The following is a 26,139-nucleotide window of genomic DNA, read 5'->3' on the forward strand; positions in this document are numbered from 1 at the left end:
TCCAAAAATTTGCGGGCCTTCCTGCAATTAAAGTGTTTGTCTTATTACTTTCATCTCTAAATGCTTTTAAAACCAGTTATTTCTCATTCCTTCTCATCACATGTCCAAACCATCTTAATCTTTTTTTCCAAACTTAAGCTATGGATCTTAGTAGTTCAAGTTCAGCATACATGTTACAGGTTTCAGAACCATCCATAAGTCTTTACTCTTTCTCGTGCTAGAAATAGGAATAAATGGCGAGCGATTGTGACGCAGTTCTGGTAGGCCCTGCTGCTGCCTCCGATGCCTTAGATGACCGCGGAGGTAGCAGCAGTAGGGGATTCAGCATTATGAAGCTTTATCTGTGGTGGATAATGTGAGAGGGTGGGCTGTGGCACCCTAGCAGTACCAGCTGAACTCGGTTGAGTCCCTTGTTAGGCTGGAGGAACGTAGAGAGTAGAGGTCCCCCTTTTTTTTTTTTCTTTCATTTGTTGATGTCGGCTACCCCCCAAAATTGGGGGAAGTGCCTTGGTATATGTATGTATGTATTAATCTATCCCTATTTCATCTATGATCAAACTACTTTCACTCTTACCGCTTTCTCAACTTGTACTTCAAAGTGCAGTGTCTTCTCAAGGTAACAGAAATGCTCAAGGTTTTCTAAGACCTGCTCATCTAGCACAACATGGTTTTCAACTTTTCAATGTTCCCAATTTGTTAGTTATTCCTTTTTCATATCACAAAATCTCTTTCTCCATAGCTTATTTTGTACCAGAGCTCCTCTTGTGACATAATTTGTTATATTTTGTACCTACAATGTGTTTGCATTTTTTAATATTTCTTACAATGTGTTAGTTTGTTTCTACTCTTCCTAAGCTCATATAATGTAAATTTCTACCACTGTGTATAAACTCTATTGAAGATGTCTTCAAAATATATACTAAATTGATAGATTTAAATGATTCATTTGCCAGAATTTCTTTGCATTTAACATTACACGTTCTTTGGATTTACTGTATAACAAGTGTGAAAAAGGGCTTGACAAAATAAGTTCCCTAAAATAGTTTACTAAATGGTTAACCCTTTTACCCCCAGGCTCTTTGGAAATTTCCAACCCTTAACCCCCAAGGGGTTATTTTTTCCCCAGCACATTTTGCAGTATATTTTTTTTTAAATTGCTCTAACAGCCTTAATTTTTGTCATAGAGAGGTCAGGTTGGTCTCATTCTCTTAGAAAATGCCTGAATTTTCTCAAAAAATTATCAAAAATATGAAAAAAAAAAAATTTTATAGCATTTTTTTGCAAGGACGTACCGGTACAAAAAAAATTTAAATAGCATTTTTTTGCAAGGACGTACCGGTACATCCATGGGGGTAAAGGGATAAGTTTTGTGAAACATACCAGTACGTCCTTTGGGGGTAAAAGGGTTAAATGTTTAATGTATAAACAAGAATGAAAGAAACTGAACTGTTGTCATGTTTTAGTTCATCAAATTAAAGAAATTTCCTAATTGAGTTGGAATGAAGATGATGTATCAAAAGCAGGTCCTTATTAAAAATGTTATTTTCATTAGTAAAATAAATTTTTGAATATACTTACCCGATGATCATGTAGCTGTCAACTCCGTTGCCCGACAGAAATCTACGGTCGGGATACGCCAGCGATCGCTATCCAGGTGGGGGTGTACACAACAGCGCCATCTGTGAGTAGGTACTCAAGTACTTCTTGTCAACAAGAACTCAATTTTCTCCTCGGTCCACTGGTTCTCTATGGGGAGGAAGGGCGGGTTCTTTAATTCATGATCATCGGGTAAGTATATTAAAAAATTTATTTTACTAATGAAAATAAAATTTTTCAATATTAATCTTACCCGATGATCATGTAGCTGATTCACACCCAGGGTGGTGGGTGGAGACCAGCATATATGTTAACAAAGAAGCTAAGTATCCCGTATTTCATTTTATCAGTTATTCAAAATAACAAACATAAAATAAATAAGTACCTGGTAAGGAAGTCGACTTGAACTATTACTCTGCCTTTTTTAAGTACGTCTTCCTTACTGAGCCTAGCGGTCCTCTTAGGATGCTGAACGACTCCTAGGTGCTGAAGTATAAAGGGCTGCAACCCATACTAAAGGACCTCATCACAACCTCTAACCTAGGCGCTTCTCAAGAAAGAATTTGACCACCCGCCAAATCAACCAGGATGCGGAAGGCTTCTTAGCCGACCGTACAACACAACAGCGCCATCTGTGAGTAGGTACTCAAGTACTTCTTGTCAACAAGAACTCAATTTTCTCCTCGGTCCACTGGTTCTCTATGGGGAGGAAGGGCGGGTTCTTTAATTCATGATCATCGGGTAAGTATATTCAAAAATTTATTTTACTAATGAAAATAACATATTTCAATATTAATCTTACCCGATGATCATGTAGCTGATTCACACCCAGGGTGGTGGGTGGAGACCAGCATATATGTTAACAAAGAAGCTAAGTATCCCGTATTTCATTTTATCAGTTATTCAAAATAACAAACATAAAATAAATAAGTACCTGGTAAGGAAGTCGACTTGAACTATTACTCTGCCTTTTTTAAGTACGTCTTCCTTACTGAGCCTAGCGGTCCTCTTAGGATGCTGAACGACTCCTAGGTGCTGAAGTATAAAGGGCTGCAACCCATACTAAAGGACCTCATCACAACCTCTAACCTAGGCGCTTCTCAAGAAAGAATTTGACCACCCGCCAAATCAACCAGGATGCGGAAGGCTTCTTAGCCGACCGTACAACCAAAAGAACAACAATAAAAAGTATTCAAGAGAAAGGTTAAAAAGGTTATGGGATTATGGGAATGTAGTGGCTGAGCCCTCACCTACTACTGCACTCGCTGCTACGAATGGTCCCAGGGTGTAGCAGTTCTCGTAAAGAGACTGGACATCTTTGAGATAGAATGATGCGAACACTGACTTGCTTCTCCAATAGGTTGCATCCATAACACTCTGCAGAGAACGGTTCTGTTTGAAGGCCACTGAAGTAGCAACAGCTCTCACTTCATGTGTCCTTACCTTCAGCAAAGCAAGGTCTTCTTCCTTCAGATGAGAATGTGCTTCTCTAATCAGAAGCCTGATATAGTAAGAAACTGCGTTCTTAGACATCGGAAGAGAAGGCTTCTTGATAGCACACCATAAAGCTTCTGATTGTCCTCGTAATGGCTTTGACCTTCTTAAATAGTACCTAAGAGCTCTAACTGGGCAAAGTACTCTCTCTAGTTCGTTCCCCACCAAGTTGGACAGGCTTGGGATCTCGAACGACTTAGGCCAAGGACGGGAAGGAAGCTCGTTTTTAGCCAAAAAACCGAGCTGCAAGGAACATGTAGCCGTTTCAGATGTGAAACCTATGTTCCTGCTGAAGGCGTGGATCTCACTTACTCTTTTAGCTGTTGCTAAGCACACGAGGAAAAGAGTTTTTAATGTGAGGTCCTTAAAAGAGGCTGATTGGAGCGGTTCAAATCTTGATGACATTAGGAACCTTAAACCACGTCTAGATTCCAGCCTGGAGTGGACAACCGACGTTCCTTTGAGGTCTCAAAAGACCTAAGGAGGTCCTGTAGATCTTTGTTGGTGGAAAGATCCAAGCCTCTGTGGCGGAATACCGCTGCCAACATACTTCTGTAACCCTTGATCGTAGGAGCTGATAGGGATCTTACGTTCCTTAGATGTAACAGGAAGTCAGCAATCTGGGTTACAGTGGTACTGGTTGAGGAAACTGCATTGGCCTTGCACCAGCTTCGGAAGACTTCCCATTTAGACTGATAGACTCTGAGAGTGGATGTCCTCCTTGCTCTGGCAATCACTCTGGCTGCCTCCTTCGAAAAGCCTCTAGCTCTTGAGAGTCTTTCGATAGTCTGAAGGCAGTCAGACGAAGAGCGTGGAGGTTTGGGTGTACCTTCTTTACGTGAGGTTGACGCAGAAGGTCCACTCTTAGAGGAAGAGTCCTGGGAACGTCGACTAGCCATTGCAGTACCTCGGTGAACCATTCTCTCGCGGGCCAGAGGGGAGCAACCAACGTCAGCCGTGTCCCTTTGTGAGAGGCGAACTTCTGAAGTACCCTGTTGAATATCTTGAACGGCGGGAACGCATACAGGTCGAGATGGGACCAATGCAGCAGAAAGGCATCCACGTGAACTGCTGCTGGGTCTGGAATCGGAGAACAATACATCGGGAGCCTCTTGGTCATCGAGGTAGCGAATAGATCTATGGTTGGCTGACCCCACAGGGCCCATAGTCTGCTGCAAACATTCTTGTGAAGGGTCCACTCTGTGGGGATGACCTGACCCTTCCGGCTGAGGCGATCTGCCATGACATTCATATCGCCCTGAATGAACCTCGTTACCAGCGTAAGCTTTCGATCTTTTGACCAAATGAGGAGGTCCCTTGCGATCTCGAACAACTTCCTCGAATGAGTCCCTCCCTGCTTGGAGATGTAAGCCAAGGCTGTGGTGTTGTCGGAGTTCACCTCCACCACCTTGTTTAGCTGGAGGGACTTGAAGTTTATCAAGGCCAGATGAACCGCCAACAACTCCTTGCAATTGATGTGAAGTGTCCTTTGCTCCTGATTCCATGTGCCCGAGCATTCCTGTCCGTCCAGTGTCGCACCCCAGCCCGTGTCCGATCCGTCCGAGAAGAGACGGTGGTCGGGGGTCTGAACAGCCAATGGTAGACCTTCCTTGAGAGGAATGCTGTTCTTCCACCACGTTAGAGTAGACCTCATCTCTTCGGAAACAGGAACTGAGACCGTCTCTAGCGTCATGTCCTTTATCCAGTGAGCAGCTAGATGATACTGAAGGGGGCGGAGGTGGAGTCTCCCTAACTCGATGAACAGGGCCAGCGATGAAAGTGTCCCTGTTAGACTCATCCACTGCCTGACTGAGCATCGGTTCCTTCTCAGCATGCTCTGGATGCATTCTAGGGCTTGATTGATCCTTGGGGCCGACGGAAAAGCCCGAAAAGCTCGACTCTGAATCTCCATACCCAGGTAGACAATGGTCTGGGATGGGACGAGCTGGGACTTCTCTATATTGACCAGGAGGCCCAGTTCCTTGGTCAGATCCATAGTCCATCTGAGATTCTCCAGACAGCGACGACTTGTTGGAGCTCTTAAAAGCCAGTCGTCTAAATAGAGGGAGGCTCTGATGTCTGCCAAGTGAAGGAATTTCGCAATATTCCTCATCAGTCTGGTAAACACAAGAGGTGCCGTGCTTAGGCCAAAGCACAGGGCTTGGAACTGGTACGCCACCTTTCCATAGACGAACCTTAGGAAAGGTTGGGAGTCTGGATGGATGGGGACGTGAAAGTACGCGTCTTTCAGGTCTAACGAGACCATCCAGTCCTCCTGCCTGACCGCTGCTAGGACCGACTTCGTCGTCTCCATCGTGAACGTCTGCTTGGTGACAAAAGCATTGAGAGCACTGACGTCCAGCACCGGTCTCCAACCTCCTGTCTTCTTGGCTACCAGGAAGAGACGGTTGTAAAAGCCCGGGGATTGATGATCCCGGACTATGACCACCGCTTCCTTTTGTAGCAAGAGCGACACCTCTTGTTGCAACGCTAGCCTCTTGTCCTTCTCCTTGTAGTTGGGAGAGAGGTTGATGGGAGACGTAGCTAGAGGGGGACTGCGGCAGAACGGAATTCTGTATCCCTCCCTTAGCCACTTCACAGACTGAGCATCTGCACCTCTGCTCTCCCAAGCTTGCCAGAAGGTCTTGAGTCTGGCTCCTACTGCTGTCTGGAGAGGAAGGCAGTCAGAACTTGCCTTTTGCGGACTTGGAACCCTTCTTGGACTTGCCACGGTGACTGTCTGCACGGGTACCTCCTCTGCTGGAGGCTCTGCCACGAAAGGGCGGGATGAACCTAGATGCAGGTGTGTCAACTGCTGCAGGGCGGAAGGGTCTAGGCACGGGAGGTAAGGTTTTAGCTTTACGTGCAGAAGATGCCATAAGATCATGAGTATCCTTCTGGATAAGCGAGGCAGCCATCCCCTTAATCAGCTCCTCCGGAAACAGACACTTGGAGAGAGGAGCAAACAACAACTCTGACTTCTGGCAAGGAGTGATACCAGCCGATAAGAAGGAGCAAAGATGTTCTCTCTTCTTAAGGACTCCTGACACATACGAAGCCGCAAGTTCACCAGACCCATCCCGAATTGCCTTGTCCATGCTAGACATGATCAGCATGGCCGAGTCCTTATCTGAAGGGGAAGTCTTCCTGCTTAAGGCTCCCAAACACCAATCGAGGAAGTTGAATATCTCGAAGGCACGAAAGACTCCCTTCAACAGATGATCTAAATCGGAAAAGGACCAGCAGATCTTCGAACGTCTCATAGCCAACCTGCGGGGAGAGTCAACCAGACTTGAGAAGTCGCCCTGGGCAGAGGCAGGAACTCCCAAGCCGGGTTCCTCTCCCGTGGCATACCAGACGCTCGACTTAGAAGCAAGCTTGGTAGGCGGAAAGACGAAAGAAGTCTTTCCCAGTTGCTTCTTGGAATGCAACCACTCTCCCATAACCCTCAAAGCTCTCTTAGATGATCTGGCGAGAACAAGCTTGGTGAAGGCAGGCGCAGCAGACTGCATGCCCAGAGCAAACTCGGAGGGAGGAGAACGAGGGGTTGCAGACACAAACTGCTCAGGATACAAGTCCCTGAACAAGGCAAGGACTATACGAAAGTCTAAGGAGGGAGGCGTAGACTTGGGCCCTTCAAAATCAGAGTGAGGTTCATCCAGATGTGCAGCTTCGTCATCCGATACACCATCATCCGAAAGCTGAGTTGTAAGTGGCAAAGGTAGAGCAGAAAGCTGAACGGCTGAATCCGGCAGTACGGGTGCATGCGTACCTGCGGATCCAACATCATGCCGCTGCTGGTCGGTCTGCGAGCTGGCAACAACAAAAGCAGAGGGCTGGTGTGTGGGAGGGGCTGCGGTGGGTTGAGGAGCATGCGGTATGGTATGCAGAGCATGCTGTAAGGTATGCGGCTCATGCTGCATGGTATGCGGAGCATGCTGTAAGGTATGCAGAGCATGCTGCATGGGCTGAGGAGAATGCCGCATAGTGCTGGAACCCGGCAACTCCTGATGCGGTAGCTCAAGCTTGGTCCACCGTTTCCTCCTGGAAACTTCTTCCACAGACGAGGAATGTAAGGGCTCATTCGTCTGTATGTGGATGGGACGATCCTTAACAGATACGTCCGCAACCACTGAGGATACATCCGTGCGCCGATCAAGGCCTGCCGAACCCTTTGGTCCTTCGACATTGCTTCTCCCCTGGGCTTGGGAGCTTGCAAGAGGTCCCGGACTGGGAGGACGACTGGCACGCACAGATGTACCCTCATGCGCAACACTGACACTGACACTTTGCACATCACTAGCACTAACACTTCCCACTGCACTCTTCGCTTTCAGCTCTCTGACATCTGCCAAGAGCTGATTACGGTCATTAGCCAATGACTCCACTTTGTCACCGAGAGCCTGAATGGCACGCAACATATCCGCCATTGCAGGCTGAGCACTCGTAGCAGGTTCGGGAGTCACCACCACAGGGGAAGGAAAAGGTTGAGGGGCATGGGGAGAGGAAAAATCCACAGAGCGAGAAGAACTCCTCCTATTTCTCTCCTTCTCTAACCTACGTGCATATCTAAGGAATTCGTTAAAATCGAATTCCGAAAGCCCAGCACATTCCCCACATCGATCTTCCAATTGACAGGATTTACCCCTACAATTGGAACATACGGTGTGAGGATCTATAGAGGCCTTCGGAAGACGCCTAGCACAAGTCCTAACGCTACACTGCCTGTACTTAGGTACTTGAGACTGGTCAGACATCTTGAATTTAGAAGTAGTCAAGGGGGGATTCCAAAATCTAGCAAAGTTCGTTAACAATTAATCCAAATTAATTCCAAAAGCTTGCTAAGCTAATGACAAAGCTTCCTGAATAGCGAAGGCTAAACTCTAGAGCAAATACATCACCAAATCGTGAACAATAACTCCAGAATCAACAACGTATCCAAGTAGGTCTTGCCGGCGGCACGACAGAGGAAAAATTGAGTTCTTGTTGACAAGAAGTACTTGAGTACCTACTCACAGATGGCGCTGTTGTGTACACCCCCACCTGGATAGCGATCGCTGGCGTATCCCGACCGTAGATTTCTGTCGGGCAACGGAGTTGACAGCTACATGATCATCGGGTAAGATTAATATTGAAAAATTAAAGATTCATCTTTAACTACAGTACACATTCTATTTCTTCAAGACTTCACTTCATTCTAGGTAATTAAGACAGAGCGCAAGACAGTAGATGCCAAAGACATCTCGTTAGGAAAATTTGAAGTTTTCTGCCTTATTCATCAACCCTTGAACTTTGATATCTGATACCAGCTTGGTTAAGTAAGTCTCCACTTAGGGGACTGCATGTATATAAATACAGGTTAGTCTTTACAACTCTCTAGTAATTTTCATTATGCACCATAAATGAAGGGACCCCATTAGGTCGACCCACACATGATGTATGTATGAAGTGTGCCCCACAGTATCCTTTAACTTTACCTCCATATCTGCTTTCCTTCTAATCTATTTTGACTTTAAAGTGCAACTTCACGATTTCCCCTCCTCTTGAACCATGTTGCTTACTGATCCAAATTTATACATTCATCCATTCAAACAGGTCAAAGAAGTGGAGGTAAATTATATGGACAAACCATGAGTTGGCAGCAATTATTATTGATTGACAGGCACACACAGTTAATCTGAGAATCACATGTTGGACACTAACGTCTCCTAGTACAGTTAGGTTACAACATCTGGGATGTTCAGGTCTAAATGCTTGGCAAAATCCTTTTTTTTTTATTTGCACATATTAAGCATAATCATAGCTTTAAACTGGTTAATGCCATATTAGCATAAATAGTTAATATGCTATTTTTAATCCAACTAATAGATGAAAATTTGAAGTTAACCTAATGTAGATTTGTGGCCTGTTATTAAATTTTATAGAAAACACAAATAGAACAGAAGGGAATATTTTCCATACTCATTATATAAAAACACAATTAAAGAGACCTTTCTGGTATGTTTTCCATACTCATTATATAAAAACACAATTAAGGAGACCTTTCTGGTATGTGTATTATATCTATCCAGTATAGGTACTGATGCCAGCCGAACCATGGAAGAAATTAACTTTCCATAATATAAGAGAACATTTCACAAATCTTTCAGCTCGCCACAGGTTTGATTGATTTTGTCTTTTCTGATAAAGAGGAGGCAGGAATAACACCTATTGGATAAGCCTAATCATTTTGGACTATAATGATGACAAATAAAAAATAATTTTCCTAAAAATAATTCCATAGAAGAAATTATATTTTAATTATAAAATAAATTTTTGAATATACTTACCCGGTGAATATATAATAGCTGAGTAGCAGCTATTATATATTCACCGGCTAAGTTGAATATTTAAAAATAATATTTCAATTATAAAATAAATTTTTGAATATACTTACCCGGTGAATATATAAATTGCTGCTACTCAGCTATTATATATTCACCGGCTAAGTTAAATATTTAAAAATATAGGCTATAAAAGATATCAATGAATCATCACATTGAATACATGGGATCTTGTCTATAATTCCCTGAAACAAGGAAAAAATAATCTTCCAACATGCATTTATGGGGACTAGCGGGTAAGGTTGTAATCTCTCAAGTTATTGGAATGGGAGTAAGAATAACTTTTTTGTAGTTATGCAGCCATGCAAAATTGCAATAAAAACTGGATTTCATAAAAAAATAGAAAAAGACAAAATTTTTGTCAATAAATTGCAATCGAGGAAAATGAAAATAAAGAAAAAGGAAGCTAAAAGTATTCACCAAAATTTACCTCAACAAGATATCAGATTTAGTTCAGGGATTTATTAAAGTCAGTTGACCTGAAATTAGAAGACAGCGACAGTAGATATAAGGTAAATAGGCAACAGTTCTGAACGAGAGGGAGAAAAGCAATTAATATGTTACTCTGGTTTTGATGAAAACTATGGCACAATTCAATACTTGGTACAGAGTGATCAACATTTAGCACACACAGCAAAATATCTATCAATCCACAACGATAGGGTAAAGGGTATTTCTCAGGTTATGAAAATTGTTATAAAGGGTTAAGAGAGAATATGGCACACAATAATAAGTAATAAAACAAAGGTTTCAGCAACGATTGCGAATACTACAGACCTGAGAGGATCTTGCAGGTAAGGGCGGTGGAGAATCTAGGGCAGTCTGATCTTCAAGGTGTTCTGGCCATCGGTCACTAGAGTGACCTGAGCTTGTGCTTGAAAGGGTTCCCGCATAGTCAAAGTTTCTTTCGTAATCGACGGTTCGATCGTAGTCGCCGATGTTATTATTCTGTGAATGTAATAATCAGATCATTTAATCTTTAATATTTTACTGTAGGAAACATAACAAATTTGAAATCAATTTGTATTTTTCCTAACATACAAACCTTTAGTTAGTAGGGTATCAATTTCCTCTTTACTAGGGTATAAATTTTAGTTTCGCCAAAATTGATTCCCAACTAAAGAGGACATAATGGTTTGTACTCTGTGTCGGAACAAAAGTATACTCAACCCTTAATCATCGAAGCATAAACTTCAGAAATGAAAAGGATGAAATAAATTGATATATGACTTTGCAAAGTTAAAAAAGCCAATTACTGAAGCAAGCATAAAAACGCTGTTATCAACATCTTAAATAAAACCTTTAGTATATGTTTGTAATTTTATCTAAAACATATAAACTAAATTACCACACTTAAATAATGAAAGTGTACTGTAGATTTTGTCCTCCAATCACCAATAAAAGTTAAAATTAACATTTAAAATGGTTCACCCAAATAGGTAAAAAATGAATTTAAAAACTGTGCTGTGTAATATTGATTAAAAAGTAATTAATGATTAAACTTGTTGAAAATCATACTGCAAAGTAGTCAGTATAACAAATAAATATCAATTCTGTTTTGTTTATAATGATACAATAGTAAATTCACTCAGTTGTATATGGTCTGAATAGGCATACCTAATTTTGTCTTAAGAAAATACACTTTCTGGCCCACTATGAATTGATGAGAATGTTCAAACAAAGGTTTGCGGAATTGTTGAAGTGTCTTGACACCTCTGAATTGTAATTAAGAAATATCTCCATATAAACAAAGGAGGTTTAATATTCTATATAGTGTATAGTGTATCCTATATGGAATATGTTTTGATGTTACTGTTTTTAAAATATTTTTATCCTAATTGTTCATTATTTCTCAGATCATTTATTTATTTCCTTATTTCCTTTCCTCACTGAGCTATTTTTCCCTGTTGGAGCCCTTGGGCTTATAACATCTTGCTTTTTCAACTAGGATTGTGGTTTAGCTAGTTATAATAATAATAATAATAATAATAATAACAACAATAATAATAACAATAATAATAATAATAACAATAATAATAGTGTACTTTTTTCTTTTTTTGTTTTTCAAATCATGAAAAAATACTAACTTGGTGGTTTTGTCGCTCGGCAATATACTCCGACTGTTGTATTCTTGAAGGTTCGTGGTACTCTTGAGTACTGGTAGTGCGTTGGTCGATATTGAAGGATCTCGAAGAACTGCCAGTTCCGTACCCAGAGCTGTTACTGGAACGTGGAGGTGACAAGCTTCGATCATACCTGAACATAAGCAATGGGAAGTGACCCTAATAAAAAAAAGATCCCTAGTATATTGCAAAAAAAAAAATCGGTCTCAAAATAAATTATTTTCTTCAGGTACCATAGATGAAATAGTTATGCTGAAAGGATGAAGCTTCGATCATACCTGAACATAAGCAATGGGAAGTGACCTTAATAAAAAAAAAATCCCTACTATGTAAAAAAAAAATTGTCTCGATGTTTTTTTTTTCAGTTATCCTACATGAAATAGTATTGCTGAGATGACTTTCATACATTAATAAGATGAAATCGAACACAACTTTCCCTGAATTTCACTGGAAGAGGCAATAGTCTTATAGAGATATCATTAGTATCACTATCCTGACATCGGTACTACTATCCTGACAATGTATAGCTAATTATAAAAAAACCTAACATATATAATAAATTAGTCAGCAATAAGACCAAAATCCATGAACTAAAAATCAAAGATTATATCACTTAATCTGCCAGGTAAAAATAATTCTCCAATATCTACATTTCCTACAGAAACTTTACACTAATAAAAACCTTCAGTATTGATACTTATCAGCGACTCTTTATCAGACAATAATCATCTAGCATTGAGGATACTAAATTTAATGGTATGACGAAATATTTTCAGTATGTGATTATATTTCTTAAGCAGATCACTAAAGCAAAACTCCCTGATTTTCAAAATTGGGTTTAATGAGGTGAAATTATAAGGAAACAAATTAAGGAGAGAAATTATATACAAGGTCTTTAACTTACAAACATTCGGAGATGCAAACAAATCCAATTGAAATCTCAGATATTGTATGTAAATTTGTATACTGTAATAAGATAAAGAAATAATCTAATAAAATAATACTATATCATTTAGTACATTAAGCCTTTTACCCCCAAAGGACGTACTGGTACATTTCACAAAACTCATCCCTTTACCCCCATGGACGTACCGATACGTCCTTGCAAAAAAATGCTATAAAAATTTTTTTTTTCAGATTTTTGATAATTTTTTGAGAAAATTCAGGCATTTTCCAAGAGAATGAGACCAACCTGACCTCTCTATGACAAAAATTAAGGCTGTTAGAGCAATTTAAAAAATATATACTGCAAAATGTTCTGGGGGAAAAATAACCCCTTGGGGGTTAAGGGTTGGAAATTTCCAAAGAGCCTGGGGGTAAAAGGGTTAATCAAAACGACATTTACAATTGCCCAATATTTATTTCCTTTAAAACAGAAAAAGAAATACTCTAACAAGTACTCTATGAGTTAGTGTGTCTCTCTGTCTCTAGCTCCTATCTACCGCGATACCAGGTCGGTTCCTTTGTGAGTAAGAATTATGTACAGTTGTATCGGTCTGTAAATTTGTCATCCCTGGGATTGGGGATTTGTTTTATGCATCAAATAACGTCTGTAGGCACTGGTATGTGATTTACCCTAGATTCAATAGTATATTCTCGAAACTTCGTCTTATTTAGTCCAATGTGGACTCAGTGTTTCATGAGCACATGTTGCAAACCCCCTAAGGGTGACAGATCTAACTTTTATTTGCCTGACTTGTTATTGTATTTTTTTTTTTTTTATTTTATTAAATGATTATTTTTGTAATAAACTTAAAATTGTGATCATATTTTATTGAAACTCTCCTGAATTGTTTTGGAAAGCAAACCTCTTCAAGGTCTTATCATCGGCCCATTCCATCGGGCCTAGAATCATTAGTTTTCACTAAGTCGGAGAAAAATTCACGACATTTTTGTTTTGTTTCATTCGTTGATGTCGGCTACCCTCCAAAATTGGGGGAAGTGCCTTGGTATATGTATGTATGTAGTACAGTAAGCAAAACATTTTACAATAAACCAACAATCATTTCAATTAACCCTTTTACCGCCAGGCTCTTTGGAAATTTCCAACCCTTAACCCCCAAAGGGTTATTTTTTCCCCAAGCACATTTCGCAGTATATTTTTCTTAAATTGCTCTAACAGCCTTAATTTTTGTCATAGAGAGGTCAGGTTGGTCTCATTCTCTTGGAAAATGCCTGAATTTTTCTCAAAAAATTATCAAAAATATGAAAAAAAAAATGTAAATAGCAGTTTTTTGCAAGGACGTACCGGTACGTCCATGGGGGTAAAGGGATGAGTTTTGTGAAACGTACCAGTACGTCCTTTGGGGGTAAAAGGGTTAAACAGGACTCTTTGTTGACTTGTAGCTGGAAATTGTAGGCATAGGAGTCAGGTTAGGCCTACCCTAGGCCGAAATTGAACAAAATCCAACTCACAAACAGCTTCTTGGAACCTATTAAGTTTGTAAGTTAAGGACCTTCTGCTATCAAAGTTTCTGTGGGTTCAAAAATTCAGAAAATATTCAGAGAGACCATAGTACAGAACTCTATCCTGTTCGTAATACTAGGCAGGCAGTTAATTCTAATAGCCAGGCCTTCTCTATCATGAGGTTCAATACTACACAGTACTCTAGAAGTTTTATTCCAGCTGTTACCAAGTTGTGGAATGATCTTCCTAATCGGGTAGTTGAATCAGTAGAACTTCAAAAGTTCAAAGTTGGAGCAAATGTTTTTATGTTGACCAGGCTGACATGAGTCTTTTTATAGTTTATATATGACATAACTGTTTTTGACGTTGTTAATAGTTTATATAGGCCATATCTGTTTTGACGTTATTTTTTTTAGAAGGATTTATTGTTAATTTATTCTCATCACTTATTTATTTCCTTATTTCCTTTCCTCACTGAGCTATTTTTCCCTATTGGAGCCCTTGGGCTTATAGAATCTTGCTTTTCCAACTAGGGTTGTAGCTTGGCTAGTAATAATAAAAATAATAATAATAATAATAATAATAATAATTACAGTATGCTTTACAAGAATCAACAGAACATGATAAGAAATCATCACTTATAATCAGATAGTGGGAAAAAAAAATGATCAAATGCACATACCGAGTTGAAGGATTATGTCGGGACTTCAGATGCTTACGAGAGAGCTCTTCTGGAGTACTAAGATTCTCATAATCTCCTTCACCGCCTCCAAGGAGAAAACCACATGTAGGTACATTACAACCTCTGTTTTAGAAAAAAATATATTTTAATTAAAACCTAGAAAAGTCAAGGTCATATTTCCTAAAATTAATCAAGGGATTCACAATACAAAGGTCTCGAGAGGCCAAGAGGCATAATTCAAAATCACAGGAAAAGAATAGTTTGAAAATTGACAATTTTCAAATACTCATATCTCAGCCATTTATAAACAAATTTGAAAAAGTTCTGGATTCTATGTAAATTCAATTACCCTTTTTCAAGTGAAAATAAGAATATTTTTAGAAGACATTGAAGCAATAAAAAACAACACTTTGAGCCCTGGAGACCCATAGTATTGTGAATGCCTCAACTGCTGATATACAAACCTTTTGTCATATCTATCACTAATCAAATACAATAGTTTGAAAATAAAATATTTTCATAAAAACCATTAATATGTACCATCTCAATTAACGGACTTCAACTTAATGGATTTTAGTGTTTATCGGACAGTTCAGAAATAGAAGAAACTAAATTTGTATTTTACTTTATAATAGAAGAGGGTTAGAGTCAGTATGAATTGTTATGATCCGTAAAGTTTCAAAGTTTTCATACTTTAAAATCTTTAAAAAAAATTCACTCTTAATTTCATTTTCAAGAATTGCAAGAGTAGTTTCAAAGTACTTTACTGTATAATATACATATAAATATACTAGAAAATAAAATTAATTTCTTAAAAGTCAAAAAATTATTTGAAACTAAATAACACCATTTTTATTGATAAGTTATACCAACTGAAAACAAATTAATAAATAATCAAAGACCCAAAAATAAGCTAAAACTTAATTTCTTATGGCGATATGCTTCCAGGTTCTAAAATTTGAGGTCTGTCTAAAAACTAATGTCTGTTATTACTTCCAAATTCAAGACATTAGGAAATTTTTTTTCATTACCTGCGAGGGGCTCCATCTGGATGAGGAGGGACAATTGTAATCGTGACAGTCATGGATGTTTTCAAAAGGTCCACCATCTGCTCTTGTGACAGGGTTGCCAACGTTACTGTACATATCTGGCGAAAGAATAGTAGAAGATTATGAACAGGAAGCTCTAAGGTTTATTAAATTAAAGTAACAATATTTACCAGCATCATCATCATCTCCTCATGCGGCTATTGACGCAAAGGGCCTCGGTTAGATTTCGGCTGTCATCTCTATCTTGAGCTTTTAATTCTATACTTCTCCATTAATTATCTCCTACTTCATCATCATCTCCTCCTACGCCTATTGGCGCAAAGGGCCTCGGTTAGATTTCAGCAGTCATCTCAATCTTGAGCTTTTAATTCAATACTTCTCCATTAATTACCTCCTACTTCATCATCACATCTCCTCCTACGCCTATTGACGCAAAGGGCCTCGGTTAGATTTCGGCAGTCACCTCTATCTTGAGCTTTCAATTCAATACTTCTCCATTTATTACCTCCTACTTTGCGCTTAATAGTCCTCAGCCATGTATACCTGGGTCTTCGAACTCTTCTAGTGCCTTGTGGAGCCCAGCCCACCATATATACTTTAAGTCTATATAACATATTCATCGACAAGAAATAAAAAATTTAATAAAAAGCCTTCATTCCAGTATAGAAGAATCGAACACCCCATAAGACACCCTTTTACCAACAGACAAAGAGAGGTAAATAGAAAGCAAATCATATGCATATCCATAAAATTAATAATTCAATTACACTAATGAAAAACAAAACTTTAACAGTCAGTGGGATACAACTAATTAATGCATTTCGTATTTTATAGAATTGCTGCCCAAGTGGCCTTAATCTTATATAGGAATTTCTCTAAAAGGGTGATAGAGGAAGTCCTACATAAAACTAATGCCATTGAGGCAGCAATCCCATACAATAAGACATGCATTAAAGAGGGTCTTTCACCAAAATATACGGAACGGACACTCATCCTTATTCTACAGAAGAATGTCAGTGTGCCCACCAATTACATTTCTTCTCCATAAATAAATTATTGCAAATAATGCTGAGATTCTAGAAGATTTATTCCACCTGTGACCAGATTGTGGAATGATCTCCCTACAGTAATCCGGTAGTTGAATCGGTGAAACTTCAAAAGTCCAAACTTGCAGCGAATGTTTTTATGTTGAACAGGCTGACATAAGTTTCTTTACATAGTTAATATATGAAAGATCTACTTTAATGTTGTCACTGTTATTAGAATATTTTATTTCAATTATTCATTACTTCTCCTATAGTTTATTTCCTATTTCCTTTTCTCTCTATGCTATTTTTCCCTGTTGGAGCCCTTGGGATTATATCGTCCTGCTTTTCCAACTAGGATTGTAGCTTAGTTAGTAATAATAATAATAATAAAACCATAACTCCGTACCTCTACAAGCCGTGCTCCTTGTCGCAGACCAGATTGTGCAGCCAAACCATAGGGTTCGACTTCAGTAATAACTCCATCTTGTTGGACATTAAATCCCAGTAATCCGGCAGAATTTCGGCGTAACACCAATTCCTGTAATGTGATATAAATTTACTTCAGCATAAATTTGATAACCTAAAGTTGTAAAGAGGTAAATTTCCTACTAAAACCATTTGATGATAAAAGCAATAGAAATACAATGTTCTTTTTTTTGGTGATGGGTTTGTAAGGGTACAACTGTATATATTTAGTTCTGACAATAGTTTACTACGACTGGAATTATGATTTTTCTGATGCTTCAGTTTCTTTTTCTTTGCCTAACTATTAAGAAATTGATTAATTTGCAGTTTCAAAAAACCATCCACAATGTTTGTGCAATTATCATTCAATGGCCATCACCATCCTTCCTTTGACTTTTCAATATAATTTTTACTACTGGTTGTATGAAGATAAAGAACTATGAAGATATGTGGTGCTAGAATTAAGCTCTTCAAAGGCCTTTACCGAATACATGTTACTACGAACTGGTCCTTATATTTTCATATAACGGCAACCGCTCGGCAATCAGGGGTTTTCCATTCCAAGCAAACACACCCAACCGCCATGATAGCTGAAAAACTTTTTAAAGGGGACCTCTATAATTGAATTGCCATGTACAATTGTTCAAATTGGTACCAGCTGGTCAACCGTGGCTAAGTGAGTCTGCGGTTAGTGAACACACAGATAAGGAGGGTACACATTATTTCACTGCAACCATAATTAAATTGGACTTCTACACAGCATGCAGAAATGAACCAATTTCAAATATTTTGGCCTAAAATCCTACCAAGAATACAATGCAAAATAACAAGAAAGGATTTTACTATACCTGAGTTTCTGCTCCTTGAGTTACTGCTGACAGTCTTGCCACTATTTCACACATTATTTCCTCACCCTCCGTTTCAGAAGTACCAGGCCGTAAGTTGATCAACAAACATTCACCTTGATGGTAAAACACTCGTAACCTAAAAGTGCATAAAAATATTAGTCTTGAAGTAACGGGATTTCAAAAATAACTTTTTTTAATATTTATACTCATGTCACATTCATAAGGCTGTCTCCAGAACCTCAGTTTATCAATATCTGCAGGTAAAATAAAAAAGAATTCCAGTTTTTCCTTTCAATAGACAAATGCCTCTGGCAAAGTAATAAGACATAAGCAATTAATTGCAAGAAGTGAGCTGCCTGTTATTTTGACACAGGTAAAAGTTAGGATATATTTGATAAAATGTCCTTTTACACACTTTAACTTTAAAAAATATACATATTTATATCATCCATATAGACAACAAGTATATATTAGCTTAGTCTATATCTTCAACAAATCCTCTCACCCTTGTTGCTGTTTGTAGGTCCAACCAATAACACTTTTGCAAGGTGCTGCAAATATAACCGATGCAGAGACTTCTTCCACTACTACCAACGAATCAGATGATATTCCGACTACACAGTCAACCTAAAACAATGATAAAAAAAGTTAAAGGGTATTCATCTCTTGCTTAAGGGTACACTCTTGCACACTATACTATATCATTTCGCTTCCTCTTTGTTTTTGAAGTTTTTAGTTAAAACATGAAAGATCTATTTTAATGATTTGTTCTTGAATAATCTATTTTAATTGTTCTTTGCTTCTCATATTGTTTCTTTATTGCCTTGTTTTGTTTCCTCACTGGGCTATTTTTCCCTGTTGGAGCCCTTAGAGTTATAGCATCCTGCTTTTCCAAGTAATAATAATAATACTAATCTGTCAGGGTACAACTCATAGTCTGTTAGTTCCTTTTATCTTCTTAGACTTTCTTCTTCTTCAAATGAAAATATGTGTTTACATATATGAACTCTTTATAACTATATCAGTTATGCATGAGTAAAACCTTAGAATATGTTCAGCACTGTGTACTATTGAGGCTTCCAAAGAGAATGAAACTTAGAATTAACTACATAGCATGTATTACATGGCGGATGGTATTGTCTGGGAAGATATCGCATGGAGCTAACTGAACAGTGGTTCATAGATTAATACATAAATTAGGCAAACGGAACTTAATACACTGCAAGACTTTGAACAAGAATTCAATAAGAAGGTTACCAGTATTTGCTTGTAAATTTCAAAAAACCTAGATCTAAAAAAAATTAAATACATCAAGTAAGGAAATATAAAAAAAAAAGTAATCTGAACAATCCTTGGATATTTACTGCACTCTGGCTTAAAAGATAAATATATAATAACTTACCAACTAACTGGAAATGTGGCAAGTTGTAAATTATTACACTTCAGAAAAAAATTGGAAAAGGCTGGAACAGATTGAAATTATATATTAAAAAAAAGAAGATGATTCTAAGCCTTTTATAATCTGAGGAGCATTCTACAGATATGTTGACTATAGTCAATTTTTTTATCAAGGCAGATTTGCACCGTCTTGCAGTGGTGCCCTTTTAACTAGGAAAAGTTTCCTAATTGATAATTGGTTGGACAAGATAATTCTAACCAATCAGCCATCAGGAAACTTTTCCGAGCCAAAAAGGCACCGCTGCGAGTCGGTGCAAATCTGCCTCGATAAAAGAAATTGACTATAGTTGGTGGATGGATGTCTGAGGAGCAAAGCAACAATTGCGTTACTTTAGAGAACTAAAGACTGCTAACCAAGATTCATCTTGGGCATTTATATAACTGATGAGGTTTTCATGAACAACTACGTTTTATATTCAACTTACAATTCAATGATCAAACTAAAATAAAGCCATCAAAACAAAATAGTCAACGGTTACTTTCAATTCTGCCCGTCGCATTAGTTTGTTTTGGCTATCTATGTATTACCATGTATTATAATACAACTACAGAAGGTCTTCAACTTACACAAACATTGACAAATAAAAACACAACACCAACTAAAATAAAAAATCTCAGATATTTGATAAAAAGTCATAACAAAATAATGTGATAAAACAAAATATAATTTAATGCAGTTAGCAAGATGACATTTGCAATATGAAACGGGACTATTTGCTGACCTTTTTAACTGAAAATTGTAGGCAGGTCAGTTAGGTGAAATCTACCCATGGTCAAAATTTAACCAAATTCAATCTACAAACAACTGTAAATCTATCTACAAACAACTGTAAATCTATCAAAGTACGTAAGTTGAGGACTTTCCGTACTCTAAAGATCTTCCTCAATGAACCTGGACGATTAACACTACTCTACTTACATTCTGCTGAAGAGAAGCATCATGCACAGACAACGGCCATGATAGAGCTCCGCGCAGATTGGCATCTGGGATATACCTTATGCTCTTCTTGTCCTTCTTGCCACCTCGTGAAAACCCCATTAACGCTGTAAATGTCGGTTTGGCAATTAGTTACAAAGAATAATATCAGTTCATCTAAGAATATAAAAACTCATATTTTCCACCTCTAGTGCAGTATATCCAAAGCAATAGCAAAATGGGAAACAAGACATTTCCATCATGAAAAACTCATACCAATTTAAGCCTGAACATATATCATGTAAAATACTTCCCGAGGGACGTAAATCATACTAAACGTCAGCAGTATATAAGAACATCGATTGCCATGCCAAATTAGGTAACTAAGTGACAATAATCAGAGCAATAACTAAACGTGCCATAATACTTTTAATGCTACGACATCACATTATATAAATAAATAAATAAAATATGCATTTCATGCATATTGCAGTACTGTAACTGTCCTTTGACCCATAATGCATTTTGATCCTGAGCTACGACACGTGTGGAATTTCAAGGGAGTGAAGTACTGAACAGAAGGATGAAATGTGCACGGTCATAACTAATGTCCATTCCAAGACAGAATTTGATTTGCTGTCATCACTCAGACTCCATTTATTGCATGCACTGGTCTGAATATCCCACGAAATGTCTAGGTATGACAATTCTCTTCCTCTCTCAACATATCCAGATCATTCATGTGTACTTAATTTCAAAAGTATACGCAGTACTGTATACATAACACTAGACCAAATTCTGTCAATCTCTGAAGATGCTGAATCAGGACTATAGAAAACTCATGAATGCTATACTTATAATTAATGAAACTCAGCTCACTCGATCTCTAACTGTAATGGGTATGCAGTCATCATAAAGTATTTCATATTAAACATATAAAGCAAATGTTGAAACAAAAACTTGTGCGTATCTTTTGTCAAACCATGAATGTACCACAAGAGCATCACCACATAAAATAGTCCATTTAACATGCCCATATCTATAACAATACAATCAAATCTCTTTAAAATAACATTGACTGAACACTACGCACTTGAAATCAGCAATACATTAACCCTTTTACCCCCAGGCTATTTGGAACTTTCCAACCCTTAACCCCCAGGGGTTATTTTTTTCAAGCACATTTTGCAGTATATTTTTTTTTAAATTGCTCTAACAGCCTTAATTTCTGTCATAGAGAGGCCAAGTTGGTCTCATTCTCATGGAAAATGCCTGAAGTTTCTCAAAAATTTAACAAAAATATGCAAAAAAAAAAAAAAATGTAAATAGCAGTTTTTTGCAAGGACGTACCGGTACGTCCATGGGGGTAAAGGGATGAGTTTTGTGAAACGTACCAGTACGTCCTTTGGGGGTAAAAGGGTTAACCTAATAACAAACAAAAAATCTTTAATTAAATAAACAAATAAAACCCACAAGACTGCATGTACCTCCAACTGGGAACAAAAAAACAAAGGCCAACAAAGACATGACTATGCTAGAGGTTGGAGATGGCGAAGTTAATGCCACAGAATGGTGCCAAAGTTCCCGGCCAATAATTCCAACAGGCAAGTCTGAAAATTTTCAAAACAGAATTCATGCAATGATTTTCTGATAGAAATAAAAATGGCGTAAAATAATTGTTTAAAAAAAAAATAAGATAAAATTGGAAGCCATAAAACATACCAGTGATCACAACTCATATCAGTGCTTATCATTAATGAAGCTGGGTGACATTCAAAATATGCTTTGATGAGTACAAATATATAAAAATTTCTTTAAAATAGTTGACAGCTTCCCCCAAAAGAATGATCTATTATTGATACCTAGTATGGGAATTATAAACTATTAAAACAGTAGATTCACTAAAGATTAACAATCAAATAATTTTAGTTTCATATAAGGAAGTAGCAAGAAGCACACTTCCTTCATCATAATCATTTTTCTAATACTGTAATTTTAACCAAACCAATAAGTCACATCTGTTCAGCCGGAAGAAATTATCCTAAAAGGAATGAATGAATGTTGGGAATAGAAAATCTGAGAAAGCTGAAAAAGGAATTTTGACGAAGGAAAAATCTATTTCTGGGCGAGGGACATGTGTCGCTCCGTGAAATGCTCCTCTAGCACCATTTCTAAGGCATAGTTATTGCTGAATATACCAGAGAAAAAAAAAGATGCATGGAATGCCAGGAATAAACCTAGCTCGCTCACTCTTTGAGTGTCGGTATAGAAAACTGGGGCGTGATTGAACCACGACCATAGATCCCTCACCAATTAGACCTCTCCTTCATCAACATACCCCCTCTCTACCCCTACATCTCCCCACCCTCTATCCTCTTTCCTCCTCAGCACTTGCGTTGGTCAGACGTGTTTTATTTTGCTCTGTGTGTTTTATGTTCTTTGGAAGATGTCCGACGTTAAAACCACTGGGATAGATAAACAACATTCAAGCCAATGGTAAAAAGAAAGAATAACAATGGATTTTTCAAAAACAAAAATTACAGTACAGTATTAATTTCTAGTAAATCCATCCAATTTTGCTTCCCAAAATTGTTGACTTAAAATGAAACCTCACTATCTTTAGTCAAAAGACAAGGTAATTAGTGTCAACCCTATTCAATAAAACCTGTAGCTAAAAGTTCACAGTAACTACCTACTCCACTCACTCATCAGAATAAGTTTTTAAGAAGATGGAAGATAGAATTTCTTACAAAAGTTATGGGTTTACGTAAGAAGATTTCTTAAGAAAAAAATAATTTGATATTTCATCATGAAGCCAATATTGCAATTTAGTTGGAAAGGATGAAGATACTTGAAGTAAACTACAAGTTCACAAGTTTATGGTAAAGAGAGCAATATAACAATCTTTCCAACAATAACAGGGATTCCTCAAGAGTAAGAAGAAACCCTACACATTAGGAAGCTTTATTTCTAACCGAAATGAAAATTCTCTTTAAGCACGCGAGGCTAATGTACCATACAACAGTTTGTTGGGGTAGCAGGGTATGGTCTACCGCAAATAATGTTTTCATGAGATCATGATGAGAGGTAGATGGAGATGGTTTGGGCATGCTCTTCCCACTCCCCAAACATTTAACTGGGCTCCACAAGGCACTAAAAGAGTTGGAAGGCCCAGGCCTACATGGCTGAGGACTATGAAGCGCAAAGTAGGAAATGATGAATCGAGAAGTATTGAATTAAATGCTCAAGATAGAGACGACTGGCAAAATCTAACAGAGGCCCTTTGCCTCAATGGGCGTAGAAGGAGGAGGTGATGATGATGATGACTGCTTCAGTTTTATTGTAAAACAAATAAAATAAATATAGCAATGAGTAGTGTGAAATAATACCTCTAATGAATATGGAATCTGTCAAGTGTATGACAACCAAGTTTTATCATAGTATAGGTACTTCCACTGGCAAAGGAGGACTTGTCCTTATTCTTGCCTACCATCAAGAGCACACAGCAGCATGCTTGCTCTGAAACAATCTCCCTAATTACAAGATGAGCGTTTGTATGACGTGTAGGAACAAGTTGATAATCTGTTTGAATGCACATGTAGAACTTTACATTATCTTAAATGGTATACTAATGGAAACTATATTAAGCGCACCCATCAAAACTACAGCAAAAAACAGAGAGAGAGAGAGAGAGAGAGAGAGAGAGAGAGAGAGAGAGAGAGAGAGAGAGAGAGAGAGAGAGAGAGAGAGAGAGAGAGATTGTGGCCCAGTGACATTATGCTGAGAGAGAGAGAGAGAGACAGAGAGAGAGAGAGAGAGAGAGAGAGAGAGAGAGAGAGAGAGAGAGAGAGAGAGAGAGAGAGTAGATTGTGGCCCAGTGACATTATGCTAAGAGAGAGAGAGAGAGAGAGAGAGAGAGAGAGAGAGAGAGAGAGAGAGAGAGAGAGAATTACCCCTACTATTAAGAGTAATTTTCCATATAAAAAAATAAAAACATTCATATTGTTTTATCAGCTCTTTGATGAGAGAACAAAGTTTCCAAAACCAAATAAAAAAAAACTAGCCATCACACAATAGACATTCAACTTTCCATTCTCAAAATTTTGAACCCTGTCTCGCTAAAGCATCCCAATATATTATGATAAAATATCCCATTAATTCGAGTTCTACCTGTGATGGGAAGATATTTTACTCCAGTGCAAATAATACTGAGGCCCCACCACTAAGAAATATGGTTAATCCCTCTTAAACCAGAATCGATGTCATCAAAGCATTATATACTCACAGAATTTAGTCGTAGTGTCAAGTGTTGTAGAGGAGGAATGATTTAATGACAGATCCTTCAGGTACTCGTGTCTTGTACGCATAGCCATGGTGGCAAACTTCTCTGATCTTAGAGCAGCTATTTCCCCGTTGATTGCTGAGAAAGAGTTTATCAATGGAAACAGTGAGTCCTCTGATGAATAACTTATGAATTCTCACTAACAAAACAACTTCATACAGTAACACTTTTTGTAAGAGTCATCTGATGAATAACTTATGAATTCTCACCAACAAAACAACTTCATACAGTAACACTTTTTATAAGAGTCATCTGATGAATAACTTATGAATTCTCACTAACAAAACAACTTCATAACACTTTTTATAATTTCAATATGTAACCTGTAAAACCCAATATGATTCCCACTTACCCTTGGCCAAAAGAAACTCTGTAAACGCTTTAGATTTAGGGAATGTTGCTCCTTCAGGCATCATTGGCCCAAACATGGGCACATCTCGAAATCTGCTAACCGTAACGCTGAAAAACATCCAAATGATATCAGTTACACGCGCATGGCTAATTACTGAAAATATTCATAGCAAAGGCACTCAAGAAAATAAAAAAATACTATAAACCATAACTTACGTGTACTGTGTATTTTCTGAACAGGGATTCATGACCTGAACGACAATGAAGACATGTTGGAAGTGGCTGCGGATGTGCTTTGGACTAAATGGAGGTGCCCCGGGCTCTTGAAATACTATGGTGACAATGTCGTTTCCTATGTGTCTCTTCCGCAAAAGTTGCTTACGATTGTTTGGAGTAAAAGGCAAAAGGGTCGATACATGGAACATCACTTCTAGGTCCCGATACTGCGTATAAACACTGTACAAACCCGTAGAGTCAGCTGAGGAGACACCAAGTTAACGATATAAAAAGAATACATAAAACTAGTTAGAACACATTACATATAAAACATGTGACAAAGGCATGGAAAACTGAGAATGTGTTCCTAAGCCTACTTAATTAAGTACTTTGAAATTATTCGCAAACAACTCACACAGTCACTCTACCTAAAGTAGAAAAAGCCATCAACAACGCCAATACAATACAATGAACTGTATACAGTAGACCATGAAGTGAACAATCAAAGAAATATAGGCAGAACCTTCTTTATATCTATGGTTTACATCTTTGTTCTGGTAACCTCAAGGTCTGTTGTGTACCCTGGAAACATATGTAGAAGGCCATGTTATGAGAAGGTAGACCCAAAAGTCTCTTTCTATAGGGGCTATAATATTTATTTCTTTTGACCTCCCTAATCAGAAGATCAATCTACTTTCTTCCCATAAAACGTATGAGGAAAAATGCTTCTTCATTAGCCTTGGCTAATAGCAATTTCAGGCTATCCAAAGCTTTCTGGGTT

General features: G+C 38.0%; 1 protein-coding gene across 3 annotated transcripts in view; it reads right to left on the bottom strand.

The window, feature by feature from the left end:
* Positions 1–26,139, bottom strand: part of LOC137655794 (signal-induced proliferation-associated 1-like protein 1) — a 107,991-nt gene that overhangs the window by 24,651 nt on the left and 57,201 nt on the right. Inside the window, exons 7-18 of one of the 3 annotated variants that reach the window (XM_068389942.1) lie at positions 25,359–25,620; positions 25,144–25,250; positions 24,735–24,869; positions 21,937–22,059; positions 20,453–20,577; positions 18,581–18,702; positions 18,076–18,211; positions 17,169–17,300; positions 15,717–15,832; positions 14,686–14,808; positions 11,561–11,696; positions 10,251–10,421 (exon numbers count right to left, since the gene is read on the bottom strand). In XM_068389942.1, the coding sequence (XP_068246043.1) occupies positions 10,251–10,421; positions 11,561–11,696; positions 14,686–14,808; positions 15,717–15,832; positions 17,169–17,300; positions 18,076–18,211; positions 18,581–18,702; positions 20,453–20,577; positions 21,937–22,059; positions 24,735–24,869; positions 25,144–25,250; positions 25,359–25,620 (1,688 nt within the window). Of the gene's footprint in view, positions 1–10,250; positions 10,422–11,560; positions 11,730–14,685; positions 14,809–15,716; positions 15,833–17,168; positions 17,301–18,075; positions 18,212–18,580; positions 18,703–20,452; positions 20,578–21,936; positions 22,060–24,734; positions 24,870–25,143; positions 25,251–25,358; positions 25,621–26,139 lie in introns of all 3 variants that reach the window. The other 2 variants (XM_068389941.1, XM_068389943.1) reach the window with 2 other exon arrangements.

The sequence above is a fragment of the Palaemon carinicauda genome, chromosome 16 (genome assembly GCF_036898095.1).
Source record: "Palaemon carinicauda isolate YSFRI2023 chromosome 16, ASM3689809v2, whole genome shotgun sequence".
Classification (NCBI taxonomy): domain Eukaryota; kingdom Metazoa; phylum Arthropoda; class Malacostraca; order Decapoda; family Palaemonidae; genus Palaemon; species Palaemon carinicauda.